This window comes from Microcaecilia unicolor, chromosome 6 (genome assembly GCF_901765095.1).
Source record: "Microcaecilia unicolor chromosome 6, aMicUni1.1, whole genome shotgun sequence".
In the NCBI taxonomy this organism is placed as follows: Eukaryota; Metazoa; Chordata; class Amphibia; order Gymnophiona; family Siphonopidae; genus Microcaecilia; species Microcaecilia unicolor.
The window spans coordinates 100,347,543-100,362,231 of record NC_044036.1 but is presented as its reverse complement, the minus strand read 5'-3'; the positions used below and the strand labels follow the sequence as shown (position 1 = coordinate 100,362,231).

Here is a 14,689-nt window from a genome sequence, read left to right as displayed (position 1 = left end):
CCACCCAAAAAAAACAACTTTAAAAACTTTTTTTTCCAGCCTGTATGCCAGCCTCAAATGTCATACCCAGCTCCATCACAGCAGTATGCAGGTCCCTGGAGCAGTTGTTAGTGGGTGCAGTGGACTTCAGCCAGGTGGACCCAGGCCCATCCCCCCCTACCTGTTACATTTGTGGTGGTAGATGGGAGCCCTCCAAACTGCCCCCAACACCCACTGTACCCACATGTAGGTGCCCCCCTTCAGCCATAAGTGCTATGGTAATGGTGTAGAGTTGTGGGGAGTGGGTTTTCGGGGGGATTTGGAGGGGCTCAGCACCCAAGGGAAGGGAGCTATGGACTTCAGAGGTAGTTAACTTTTTTTTACTTGTTACAAGTGCCCCCTAGGGTGCCCGGTTGGTGTCCTGGCAGGGGAGGGGGACCAGTGCACTACGAATCCTGGCCCCTCCCACGACCCAATGCCTTGGATTTGTTCGTTTTTGAGCTGGGCGCCATTTGGTTTCCATTATCGCTGAAAACGAAACCGCCCAGCTCAAATCCGCACAAATCCGATGCATTTGGCTGGCACAAACCGTATTATCGGAAAAAAGATGGACGCCCATTTTTTTTCCAAAATACGGTTTGTCCCGCCCCTTCACGTACCCGTTCTCGGAGATAGATGCCCATGGAGATGGGCGTTCGTGTTCGATTATGCCCCTCCACTATATAACTTTGTAAGTCTAAGTGCTTTGAAAATACGCCTCCACGCTTGTCATTTGATTTTTGGACGTTTTGAGCAAAATGTCCAAAAATTGGATTTAGATGTCATATCGAAAATGTCTCTCTAAATGTAATCTGGAATCATCTCTATATGCTCTTCATTTAAATCCTTCTGAACAATCTCAGCTTATACCAAATCACTCTTTTTTTTCCCCCCTGCTTTAACAGTATTGTTTGAAGATACCTCACTTTCAAGCATGCACTGCTCAATGACTGACCACTTCTTGTCCCCTTTTTAATTGTTGGCTCCAGCAGTCAAAATCTAACCTAAAGGTAGAGCCCATCTCAATGGTTATGCCTCTCCCTTTGCCCACTAGCATTTTTCTGGTTTTGGCAATGGTCTTATCACACTGATTATGAGATCATCAGAAAGGCTTCTTTCTAGGATGGCAAACACTATCTGACTTTCCCCATTGACCTCAGATTTCTATACACCAAATGTAGGAGATGATAAACCTAGTGCTTAGAGTTGCAGGTTGAGAACTGGGATAAACCAGGATTTTTATGTTATACGAGACTTCTAGTCTGCAAATTCTATGAAATAGTTCATTGCATATCACACCCAAAGACTGGTAGAGACAAAACTCCAGAAGATACAAAACTGTCAGCAAAGTTTTATCTGAACAGAAAATATTAACATAAAAACATTATTGATAAAAGAAGCATGTCAAACGGCAACAATAATTTATCTAAAAAGACAACAATACAACTTACTCCTTACCACACTTATTGAATAGAAAGGTTTTAAGGGCTTTACAAATGCAGTTTTCGTGGTGGGGTGATCGAGGCGTATATGCTGTCTTGACCTGATCCCCTTGATGGTGGGCTTTCAATGGTGGAGGAAGAGACCTCCTATACTTTTGCTGTGCTTGGGTGGGAGTGATATTTCCTAGTGTGCGAATGGTCAGCTCATTAATGTGATCAAGGATGATTTGGCAACACTCTTGGACTGGTTTCCTGATACTCATGTGCTATGATCCAATGTGATTCCGCGACCTCAGTGTTTGGCAGAGAAGAGATGGGCCTGAGGAGTTGGCATGTTGAATCAACAGGTGTCTACGAGGTTAATGGAGAAAGTGGGCTATCAGATCAGACACCACTAGGTTGACACTTCCTGTTCGGTTTTGTGGCCTACAGCTTCCTTTTGTGGTGGTGGGGAAGCCACCGGTTTGTTGGTTCCCCAGGTGGGGGGTACCTGAGCTAGGAGCCCCTTCAAAGGAGGACCTTTGAAGAGGCCTTAACATTCACCAGGTGGTCAGTGTTAGGTCTATTCTTGCAAGCATAGACCTGGATGTCCAGGTCTCCCTATTTTGCTGTTGTGGCGGAGCAAGGATGTTGGATAGTATGGGATAACTATTTTTTGCTCTTGCAGCTGTGGTGGAACAAGGGATTTTGATAAGTTGGTTAATTCTCTGTTTGCCTTTGCTGGTGCGGTGGGGCAAGAAAGGTTGGTGATTTTGTGAATATCTCATTGCTTGGGTAGCATGTTGTAACCACCAGAAAATGAAGCTGTAGCCTGGGTTTATACCAATAAATAAGAGGTTTGTTAAAGGGTGTTGTGTGTGTAACTTACTGTGAGATTATTGTTGTCAGCTATAGGCGATGTCTCATATCCCCTGTTAGGGCTTACAAAAGAACTGATAATTATTAAGCAAGTGAATCTCAAAAGTAATGGATTCCACAACGACACCATTTGATAGAGAAGGGAAGAATCAAGCAGCTTCTTCGATTTTAGTCTAACTGACGGAAAGCAACATTTGGTTATGAGTTCTATTACTAATGGAGCTGTTATGCAAAAAAGTAAATCAAGTCACATAAATATAATGCTGCAACACTATAAATGATTTTAAAAATGATAGTATATAATTTAAACTGAGAAAGCCAGGATTCAAATGTCTCTGTTTGTGACAGTGGGCAAGTTATTTCACCACAGTGGCGTACCAAGGTGGGGGGGGGGGGGGGCGGTGGGGGCGGTCCGCCCCGGGTGCCAGTGGGTGGGGGGTGCTCCGCTCCCGCCGCCTCCTTTAAACAAAAATCGGCGAAGCAGCGTCGCAGGCAGCGCCTCGTCTGCCCTGCTTGTGAAAAAATCAAATCTCTCCTTCTCCTCATCTTAACGTCGACTCGGGCCTTCCAATCAATCACTATGTCCTGCCCTCCTCTAAGGTAACTTCCGCGAGGGTGGGCGGGACATAGTGATTGATTGGAAGGCCCGAGTCGACGTCAAGACGAGGAGAAAGAGATTGATTTTTTTACAAGCAGCAGGGCAGACGAGGCGCTGCCTGCGATGCTGCTTCGCCGATTCAGACAGTAGTGAGAACGGGACTGAGGTGGGGAAAGGAGAGGGGCGAAAGGGACTCGGGTGGGGATGTTCAGAGGGGAAAAGGGGAGGGGAGAAGGGGACTGGGGTAGGGATCTCGGACAGGGGAGGGGGAGGGGAGAAGGGGACTGGGGTGGGGGTCTCAGACAGGGGAGGGGAGAAGGGGACTGGAGTGGAGATCTCAGACGGGAGAAGGGGAGGGGAGAAGGGGACTGGGGTGGGGGTGTTCAGGGGGAAAAGGGGAGGGAAGAAAGGGGACTGGGTTGGGGATCTCAGACGGGGGGAGGGGAAAAGGGGACTAGGGTGGGGGTCTCAGGGGAGGGGGAGGGGAGAAGGGGACTGGAATGGGGATCTCAGACGGGAGAAGGGAAGGGGAGGGGAGAAGGACTGGGGTGGGGGTGTTCAGAGGGGAAAAGGGGAGGGGAGAAGGGGACTGGGGTGGGGGTGTTCAGAGGGGAAAAGGGGAGGGGAGAAGGGGACTGGGGTGGGGATCTCAGACAGGGGAGGGGGAGGGGAGAAGGGTACTGGGGTGGGGGTCTCAGACAGGAGAAGGGGACTGGGGTGGGGGTGTTCAGAGGGGAGAAGGGGGCTGGAACTGGGGCTGAAAAAAGGGGCAGAGAGAGAGGGGACAGATCCTAGATGGAAGGGGGGGCGAGAAGGAGGGCAGACCCTGGATGGATGGGAGAGGGAGGGAGGGCAAATGGTGGATTGAAGGGGCAGAGAGAAAGGGCAGACAGTGGAGTGGATGGAAGGGAAAGGGCAAACAGTGAATGGAAGGGGCAGAGATAGAGGGCAGATGTGGATGGAAGGAGTAGGGAGAGAGGGCAGACATTGGATGGAGGGGACAGCAGAGAGGGCTGACACTGGATGGCAGAGAACGAAGACAGATGCTGGATGGAAGGAAGACGGTGAAAAGAAGATGAGGAAAGCAGAAACCAGAGACAACAAACTGTAAATAAAATATATATTTTTGTTTTTTGCTTTAGGATAAAGTAGTATTGTAGCTGTGTTAATAAATGTTTATAATAGAACATGTAAACAAGGTAATCTTTTTATTGGACTAATTTTAATACATTTTGACTAACTTTCGGAGAACAAAACCCCCTTCCTCAGGTCAGGATCGGATACTGTAACAGCACTATACTGTACTGACCCGAGGACGGAGGTTTTGACATCTGAAAGCTAAATGTATTAGTCCAATAAAATGGTATTATTTTACTTTCTATATTTGTTTTATTTCTATTTGTTAATTTGTAAAGTGGTGATTGGTACTTGTTAGTTTTTTTCAAATTTACATCTGCTGTCTTTATATTTTGCACAGTACTAGGGGACAGTTTCTGTTTCTGTGGTGTTGCATTGTATGCAGAGTCTGGCATTGGGGGTTCAGTTTAATTTTTGTCTAAATAGAAAGTTTATGATTACTTATTCTATAGTGGATTAGGGTGTATCTGTGTTTGTGAAAAAGACATGGCTTTCAGTTGGCATTGACTGTGCAGGATCTACGATCTGTACTATTCTGTCTGGTTTCGTTTTACAATAGGTGAATTGATGTTCTAGTGCTCACTGTAGTGTTTAAGATGCTTTCCTTTTCTTTGTGTGACTCGTAGAAATGACTGCTTATGGTATGGTAGAATTGCTCTATAGGTCCTGAGTGTTTTGTATTCTCGGCATGCCTAGTACTGGATTTTTTTTTTTTTTTGGGGGGGGGGGGGGGTGTTAAAAAATGACCGGCCCCGGGTGTCAACTACCCTAGGTACGCCACCATCTGTTACCTCGGATACAAACTTAAAATTGTATACTGTCTGCAGACAGAGGACTATCTAAATGTAACCCTCCTTTGGCTACTGCTGAAAAGGTTTGAGTGAAATGTAAAATAGTAAATGAGTGCCATGATTGTACACCTAAATTAGTAGCATAATCTATTTTGGAGCATAAATTTAGGAGTATAAATTATGCTCATAAATAAGGCCCATAGCATGCAAAGGATGTGTGCTGTTTGTAAAAATATGTACAATGCACACATTATGGCCCAAATTCAGTAAATGGTGCTGAAAAATAGGTGCTTAGTGCTATTCAAGCTGAGTTCACTTTATAGAATAGCACATAACACTGATTCCATGCCCAAATTTGGGCACCAGCACTTTTTCCTGCCGAAGTTAGGTGTAATTCCTGGTGCCCAGTTTGGGCATGCATCCTTGATATTCTGTTAACACCGCTGAAATTTTTGGAACACCCTTGATCCACCCATGTACCTCCCATGGCCACAACCCGTTTTGGGTTGCACACTATGGAATTTGAGAGTCCAGTGTTATAGAGTGCAGCCAGATGTGCACATAAATCGTAATTAGTGCCAATTAACATCAATTGTTAGTGCCCTATTTCCGTTAATTAGCATGTTAACCAGATAAATTGTGCGTTCATCACAGGAGGGCAACCTTTATAGAATTTTGAGGTATAGCGTGAAAATACGGTATTTGTTCTGTATTTAGTGATGTTTTCCCCATATCCTGTGTATGGGACCAAAGTAAGATATTTTGCAAGCATGTAGTTTCTGTGTTAAGATTTGTTGCTGTCTGGCTTTTTCTGCTTACCTAGTAAGAGGTGTGTTCTAGGGACTGGTATAACGTTTCCAGTTGTTCCTTTTCATTGAGACTCTGTTGCTGATTTTAGGGGAGCGGGTAACTGGGTTGGTCACACCATCCCTTAAAGATGGCCCTGCATGTGAGTATTGTTTCCAGAAGAATCCGCCTGAGGCAGAGAACTCAAAATGCCCCACGGAAAATCACAAAAGTGTGAAGAGAAAGAGTGGGAGGTTTGACCACGGAAACCAAAGACTGGAGAGGTGAACATTTTTAATCAAACGTTTATTGATAAAAAGACTCAACACAAACGTTTTTATCAATAGACGTTTGATTAAAAGTGTTCATCTCTCTAGTCTTTGGTATCCTCCCACTCTTTCTCTTCACACCTGCATGTGAGAACTGCCACTTTTTTTCCCCCTAGAAAAATAAGTACTGCTATTTCCACTACAGTCTTGCTCACAATTACATTGAAAGAGCACCAAGGCAGATCTCTCCAAGGTACTCCATTGGTCTGTGTTCTTTCTCAGAGTGAATTCCCTTCACCACAAGTCTCGCTTGCTTATCACTCTTTCAGCTTTTAATCCACTTCACCCCCCCCCCCCCCCCCCACAAGATCTACCCCTAAGGCTACTCATAATATTTCTGGGCTTCCTATTCAGTACACAGTCAACAGCTTTGCTGAAATACAAGTTTATCACATCAAGAACACATCGCTATTGATCTAATTGTCTGGTCATCCAAAGAAATTGACCAGATGTGCCTGACATGAGGTTCATTTGTGTACCCAGTGCTGTCTTTAATCTTTCATCTTGCTGGATTCAAAGTATTTGACTATCCATTTATTTTAGTAGACCTTCCACTAATTTAACTGTCATTGAATGGAGGCTAACACCTGTAATTCTTTAGTTATCTACCTGCATCTGTTCTCATTTATATGACAAGGGGCAGTATCCATCCTTCTCTCTTCTTATAGAAGTAAAGATTGAGTGAACAGATCCCTTACTGCACCCTCCAGAACTACTCTGACTTCCTTAGTACTCTAGGATATAGCGCATCTAGCTCATAGCTTTGTCCACTATTAAGTTTTGCAAATTATATGCAAACACCTAGTTTTGTAAATGGTTTGCCATCTGCCCAATACTAGAAAAACAGAGCAGGCAGCAAGTGAAAAAAGAAATCCAACAAGTTAAAAAAGTAGAAGAAAATTACATTTATTTAAGAACAGCAAAAAATGATCTGACTTTCCCCATAAAACCCATCATAGCCACGTCTCAGCATCAAGCCTGCATAAGAGAATAAATTAATCTAGAAAAATATCGTTAGTATCATAACAGCATCACCTAGTAGTTAATTGTTTTATTCACACCTTGCCTAATCTTTTGTTTTTTTTTGGTATGTGGCACCTGAACCTGTTAGTTCATTCATCTTTCCCATACCATAAATATCTCTTCCAGCTATCTACTGTCATCCTCCAACACATGAACACTGGACAGAAGTATTTAAGCATTTATGCTTCCCCCTCCCCCATCCTCCTTTTCTTAGTCATGCAATCTCACCTCATTATTTTCTCCTTTCATTAGCTTTACCACTGTTGCTCGCTTTTCTTCTATTTACACTTGGTTACTCTCCCTGCTTATCTCAGCTTTCCAGTTACTCTTGCCTGTCTCCCTCTTTCTGAGATCCTTTGTACTTGTTGAATACTAAACTTTTAGGCCTTCTCTGGGAATCCACATCATTCTCCTCTCATTTTACTTACCCAAGATAAAGATTTCTAGTCCTTACTATTGCTTCTGTCAGCTTAACCCGCTGTTTTCCTTTTAGCCAAAGAATGCCCCACCTTCAGGCCCCTTTTTAGAGTATGATGTCTTTTTAACAATAGGTTCTAGCCGTTTCCTGTTCCGTGGACTATGACATAAACTTCCTAGTAATTTCTTTTTGAATATTCTTGCTAGCTAATAATCCTTTTCACCTGTTTTTCCCTCTAACTGTGCCACCAAGTCAGTGCTTCAGATGAAATCCTACAGCAAAGCATGTTTCCTCTTATTGCAAGATTTTGACAGTAACATTTGTTTTACCTTTGTTTCTCTCAAAGTCTGACAATCTTCTATTTTGCAAGGCCATGCAGTAATTATATTAGATAAGTTTTGCTTCTTTATGTTACATGAGATATGCACTAAATCATAGAGAAGAGTTTGATAAATATAAAAACCAAGAAGAACTTTAAGACAGATATATTATCTTTTAGGGGGGGACAGTGGCAAATCAGCTATTCTGTTTGCAGTGTATTTATTAATTTAAAAACTGACATATAAATATGACTATAATTAATATAATGCCCTTTTATTTCTTATTAGAGAAATCTGACTGAATATTTTGTTGCTGTGGATGTGAATAACATGCTGCAGCTTTACGCCAGTATGCTGCATGAGCGCCGCATCATCATTACCGCTAGCAAACTAAGCACTGTAAGTACTTCACACATTTCCTTCAGTGTACCTAATCTTGTGTATTTCAGAAAGAGACCTATTGACCTCTACAGATTTAGATACGTTCCATGTGTATTTAAAAGACAATATCTATGTGCTTTTATAATATATGGTTTTATTCTACCTCTTGAAGTACGAATGTCTGATTTATATAAGGCCTGCTGTGATATACTAGGGAGAGTTAATTATTTTTTTTTATCAGTAAGATGAGAGTTCTTCAACTCTTCAGAGTTCATTTTGGTGCCTTCTGCCCTATGAAGCTTTCTTAAGGGCTATTATGAGTTCATTATTATTCACTTGTGGTTTATTCCATTGGAGCTACTTGAAAGAAATCAGGGAGCCATGATAATAGCTCCAAACCTAACCTGGTAATAGGTGGACAGCCTTTTGTTATAGACTGGTGGTTTGGGAGTGTATACTCTATTGACTGTGATTTGGAGTATCTCTTCAGGCTGATAATAAGCTGCAACTCAAAGGAGATTTTTTTTGTTGGCAGGTTTTATGTTGCTTCGACACAAAAATGTTGTTGTGAAGGGTTGATCCCTTATTTCAGGATGCATAGCTGAAACAGTAAATTGTTGTAACATAATTGTGGAAAAAATGTTTTCTCCACATATTCCAACATCATTTTTCCTTTGACTTTTCTTAGAAGAAGTTCAGCCTTGATCTATAGAGGATAATTTTCAGTTTCCCCATGAGACTGCAAGCTTGTTTTGAAAGGAAACTCTTTGTTTCCATGTGAAAATGCAACAGCACCTATAGTGTAGGTACATTTGTATGCTGGAATTTACACTTTTGGGGGGGGGGAGGGGGGGGTGCTATTGGCACTTTGAAACAACATGATGCTTATTTTCAAAGCAGATGGACCCCTCAAATGCCTAAAAATCTGTCTGCTAAAAACATCCAAATCCTGATTTTGTAAGGTAAGAATTTGGATGTGCGCTGCGTAACCCTGGTAGCGCTTTAGAAATGTTAAATAGTAGTAGTAGTAGTACATTTCTTCCAAATAGCAAGGGGGCGTGTTTTGGGTAGGACTAGGGAGCGCCGAAAACTAGGACATCATTCAGCGATAGTGGAATGGGAAGAAACATCTGTCTTACCAGAAGGACTTCTTTTATTTAGACTTGTTTCAATGAAGTCCAGAGTACAAAACATTGCTCTGATTGAGTTGCAAACCACTGGAGTGATTAAGGCATGACTTCTTCTTAATCCCCCCAGTGATTGCGTCCCCCTCCCTCTCTCCTGAAAGTGAAACTGGAAAGGAAAACCAGGCTGTATGTCAGCTGGAGGTATTATGGCCATTTTGAACAATGCAGGAAGCAGGTCAGAGGAGTAACAATGGTAAGTGCAGAGGACTGTAAACCAAGGGACACTGGTTCAAATCCCAATGTAACTCTCGCTCTTTTGTTTTTTTCTGGGGCTCCCTCCACGAATAGAAAAATACTAACTGTTCCTAAAGATATAGGACATCTGCCAGCCTGAAGACTATTGAAGTGGTGTACATTCAGGTACAGTAGGCATTTTTCTGTTCCTGGAGGGATCACATTAAAAAACAAAACCAACAGTGGAATTTGAACCTGTGTGTGTCCCTTGGTTAACAGTCCACTGCACTAATCACTGGGCTACACCTCTATTCTGCAAAGATGTTTGTGTGACCATTTTCATAAGAAAGCTGCCAGACATCCATCGTTGTGCCTTGTTTTGCCCCATTTATAATGTATTGTTTTAGTTTGTAAAATGGTTGTTCAGGATGTATGTCTCTAGCATAAGGACATCCTTCTCACGTATTTTTTGAACAGGAAACCCCAATGTTTTTCCTGTTCAAAAATGGCTGAGAACGTTTTGTGCTGGACATTATTTTGGCACTTAGATGTCCTTTTGAAATACCTCTTCGTGTGTAATTTTATCTGTATATGTGGGAAGAGGCTATTTCAAAAATTCTACCCATTTAAAAGTATTATTACATGTTTTTAGTCAACCAGAAATAGGTTGTGTGAGTGAGACTCAAAAGTGTGATATTCTCACAAAATTACTTTCATTAAAAACGTGTGGATTACATAGGGATGCACAGAAAAATGATCTGAAGCTTCAGAAAACTTTATAAATTATTCATAGAACAATTTAAAGAAGCTTACAGCTTTCAAGATGGAGAGTTTCATTGCAGATATAGGACTAAGCAGTTTTTTAAATTTAAAAGTGAATGGCTTTGAACAAGTTTTAAAAGTATCGCACAGTCCACTTATCTCTATATATAAAAGGCACCACCAACGTTCTAAATGAAGCCTCCAGCCGGAAGTGTGAAGGGGGAGAGATATCCGGTTTCCCCATGAGTGTCTGCCCCGCCCTCGCTTTCTCTGTAACACAAACAGTGAAGGAAAACACAGCAAAGCACGAAATCAAATCGCTCTCTCTGTAACAGTGAAGGACTCAGAGGGGGGAGGGGAGAGAGGGCAGAAGCCCTCACTATCTCTGTAACACAAACACAGCACAGCAGGAAACTTAACACTGAAGGACTCGACTCAGAGGGGGGAGGGGGCAGAGAGCACAGGGGAAGGGAGAGAGGGCAGAGGGCAGGGACACACACACTCCCACATGCACACAGAAGAAAACCTTGCTAGCCCCCGTTTCATTTGCATCAGAAATGAGGCTTTTTTACTAGTTAACAATATGCCATTGGAAATGATCTTCCAGTGGCACTGGTCAAGACAATAACGATTGGACCTGTTGACTGAAGTGCGGTAACAATTTGCTTGTGGTGACTCTTAATGCATGACAACAGTAACAACACATACTCCTCATTCTGTAACTCAGTGCCTATTTTATGCACCAGGTGCGGCATGTAAGTTACAGAATTCTAGCACTTACAAACGTAACTAAGACCGTCATACGCATAAGAACTGGTTGGGAGTTAAGAGGTATCTATAACTTTAGCATGCATATTGCTTAGTGGATAAATGCAAGGAGTCATGAACAGAGGGCAGGGCATGTGCATGTCCAACATTTATGTATGCAAGTTATGTACTAAAGTGCCACATTTAAGCACATGCATTTACACCTCTGTTGACATAGTGTAAGCAGGCACACTTAGATGTAGGCGTGTTTCTGCCAACTTATATTGGAGTTCTATAAAAGCCAGCTAAATTAGCCCTAGATATTCAGTGCTGGGCCATGTCCAGTTACTGACATTGAATATCCGGTTCTAATCACACCAGCAGCGGCTACTGGAGCATATTCGGGTCCCAGCCAATATTGAGCTGGGGCCCGCATAAGACAGTAGTGCAAGTCCTGGCTGACTATCGTCCGGGACCTGCATAACCCTAAATATGGTGCTTTAGCCCCTCACCCCCTAAAACAGTCATCTCCTTTCGATCTCCCTGCCCCCAGCCTATGACATCAAGACCTTCCCTCACCCTTCTCTTTTTGATCCCCTTCCCCCCATCCTGTGACATCGACCTCCCCTCCACCCCCCAATCCCCCAGAACATTCCTCCTTCGAAAGCACCATCCCACCTCCAACTCCCCAGTCACGATAGTGCCCCTCCTAGACTTATGCAGATCCCTGGTGGTCTAATAGGAGAAATGGGGGAAAGAGTGAACCCCAATCTTTCCTACTCCTAGCAGCCGTGTCATTAAAATGGCTGCCGTGACCTCTTTCATACTATATATCTATAGTACAATTGTGTTAATTTTCAAGATGTCCTAAATTAATGGCAAATTTTAAATCATTTATAAATATTTACATACTGTAATTCTTGACTAATCCTACAAAACTATTGTAAAACCATGCTGCATCAAGTCTTACAAGGCATTGGATTCCAGGAACTGCACTGTCCAAAATACAGCTGCCAGATTACCTTGTAATTCTAAGAAATTTGATTGTTACCCCTCCTCATGGATCTTAATTGACTTGAAGTCTCTTTAAGGCTCTGGAGGCATTGGTCTCTTTACGGTAGTTGTTTAAGATCTTAATCTTAGCCTATTGGACAATACACACAAGTTCTCTACAATATCTTTTTGATTTGCTTATTCACTATACCCTAACCTGTGCTCGTAAATAATCCCAAGTTAACCTTCCCATCCCACATTCACCCTGAAGTTACTATCCAGCTTATTTTCGAAAGAGAAGGCCTGCCATCTTCCGACACAAATCGGGAGATGGCTGGCCATCTCTCAAGGACTGTGAAATCGGCATAATCGAAAGTCGGCCAAACTTCAAGGGGGAGTGTCGGCAGGGTACAGAAGGCAGGACGGGGGCGTGGTACGAGATGGCCGGCTTCGCCTGATAATGGAAAAAAGAAAGCTGGCCCTGATGAGCATTTGGCCGACATTACTTGGTCCCTTTTTTTTCAGATCCAAGTCCCCAAAAAGTGCCCGAACTGACCAGATGACCACCAGAGGGAATTGGGGATGACCTCCCCTGTCTCCCCCAGTGGTCTAACCCCCTCCCACCCTAAAAAAAAAAAACAACTTTAAAAACTTTTTTTGCCAGCCTCTATGCCAGCCTCAAATGTCATACTCAGCTCCTTCACAGCAGTATGCAGGTCCCTGGAGCAGTTTTTAGTGGATGCAGTGCACTTTAGGCAGGTGGACCCAGGCCCATCCCCCCCCCTACCTGTTACACTTGTGGTGGTAAATGGGAGCCCTCCAACCCCCCCCAAAACCCACTCTACCCACATGTAGGTGCCCCCCTTCACCCATAAGTGCTATGGTAATGGTATAGAGTTGTGGGGAGTGGGTTTTGGGGGGGATTTGGGGGGCTCAGCACCCAAGGTAAGGGAGCTATGCACCTGGGAGCTATTTTAATGTTTTGTTTTGTTTTTTTAATTTTTAGAAGTGCCCCCTAGGGTGCCCGGTTGGTGTCCTGGCATGTGATGGGGACCAGTGCACTACAAATGCTGGCTCCTCCCACGACCAAATGCCTTGGATTTGGCCGGGTTTGAGATGGCCAGCCTCGGTTTCCATTATCGGCAAAAACTGAGGCCGGCCATCTCAAACCCGGCCATCTCTGACATTTGGGCGCCCTTAGAGATGGCCGACGCCGTTCGAAAATGCCCCTCCACATACAGTGGGGGAAATAAGTATTTGATCCCTTGCTGATTTTGTAAGTTTGCCCACTGACAAAGACATGAGCAGCCCATAATTGAAGGGTAGGTTATTGGTAACAGTGAGAGATAGCACATCACAAATTAAATCCGGAAAATCACATTGTGGAAAGTATATGAATTTATTTGCATTCTGCAGAGGGAAATAAGTATTTGATCCCCCACCAACCAGTAAGAGATCTGGCCCCTACAGACCAGGTAGATGCTCCAAATCAACTCGTTACCTGCATGACAGACAGCTGTCGGCAATGGTCACCTGTATGAAAGACACCTGTCCACAGACTCAGTGAATCAGTCAGACTCTAACCTCTACAAAATGGCCAAGAGCAAGGAGCTGTCTAAGGATGTCAGGGACAAGATCATACACCTGCACAAGGCTGGAATGGGCTACAAAACCATCAGTAAGACGCTGGGCGAGAAGGAGACAACTGTTGGTGCCATAGTAAGAAAATGGAAGAAGTACAAAATGACTGTCAATCGACAAAGATCTGGGGCTCCACGCAAAATCTCACCTCGTGGGGTATCCTTGATCATGAGGAAGGTTAGAAATCAGCCTACAACTACAAGGGGGGAACTTGTCAATGATCTCAAGGCAGCTGGGACCACTGTCACCACGAAAACCATTGGTAACACATTACGACATAACGGATTGCAATCCTGCAGTGCCCGCAAGGTCCCCCTGCTCCGGAAGGCACATGTGACGGCCCGTCTGAAGTTTGCCAGTGAACACCTGGATGATGCCGAGAGTGATTGGGAGAAGGTGCTGTGGTCAGATGAGACAAAAATTGAGCTCTTTGGCATGAACTCAACTCGCCGTGTTTGGAGGAAGAGAAATGCTGCCTATGACCCAAAGAACACCGTCCCCACTGTCAAGCATGGAGGTGGAAATGTTATGTTTTGGGGGTGTTTCTCTGCTAAGGGCACAGGACTACTTCACCGCATCAATGGGAGAATGGATGGGGCCATGTACCGTACAATTCTGAGTGACAACCTCCTTCCCTCCGCCAGGGCCTTAAAAATGGGTCGTGGCTGGGTCTTCCAGCACGACAATGACCCAAAACATACAGCCAAGGCAACAAAGGAGTGGCTCAGGAAGAAGCACATTAGGGTCATGGAGTGGCCTAGCCAGTCACCAGACCTTAATCCCATTGAAAACTTATGGAGGGAGCTGAAGCTGCGAGTTGCCAAGCGACAGCCCAGAACTCTTAATGATTTAGAGATGATCTGCAAAGAGGAGTGGACCAAAATTCCTCCTGACATGTGTGCAAACCTCATCATCAACTACAGAAGACGTCTGACCGCTGTGCTTGCCAACAAGGGTTTTGCCACCAAGTATTAGGTCTTGTTTGCCAGAGGGATCAAATACTTATTTCCCTCTGCAGAATGCAAATAAATTCATATACTTTCCATAATGTGATTTTCCGGATTTAATTTGTGATGTGCTATCT

The 14,689-nt window shown here is 43.8% G+C and overlaps 1 protein-coding gene across 5 annotated transcripts in view; it reads left to right on the top strand.

Annotated features, from left to right (window-relative positions):
- Nucleotides 1-14,689, top strand: part of DENND1B (DENN domain containing 1B) — a 537,680-nt gene that overhangs the window by 278,880 nt on the left and 244,111 nt on the right. For all 5 annotated transcript variants that reach the window (XM_030206247.1, XM_030206246.1, XM_030206245.1 and 2 more), the window contains one exon: nucleotides 8,009-8,119. In XM_030206247.1, coding sequence (XP_030062107.1) covers nucleotides 8,009-8,119 — 111 coding nt within the window. The remainder of the gene's footprint in view (nucleotides 1-8,008; nucleotides 8,120-14,689) is intronic.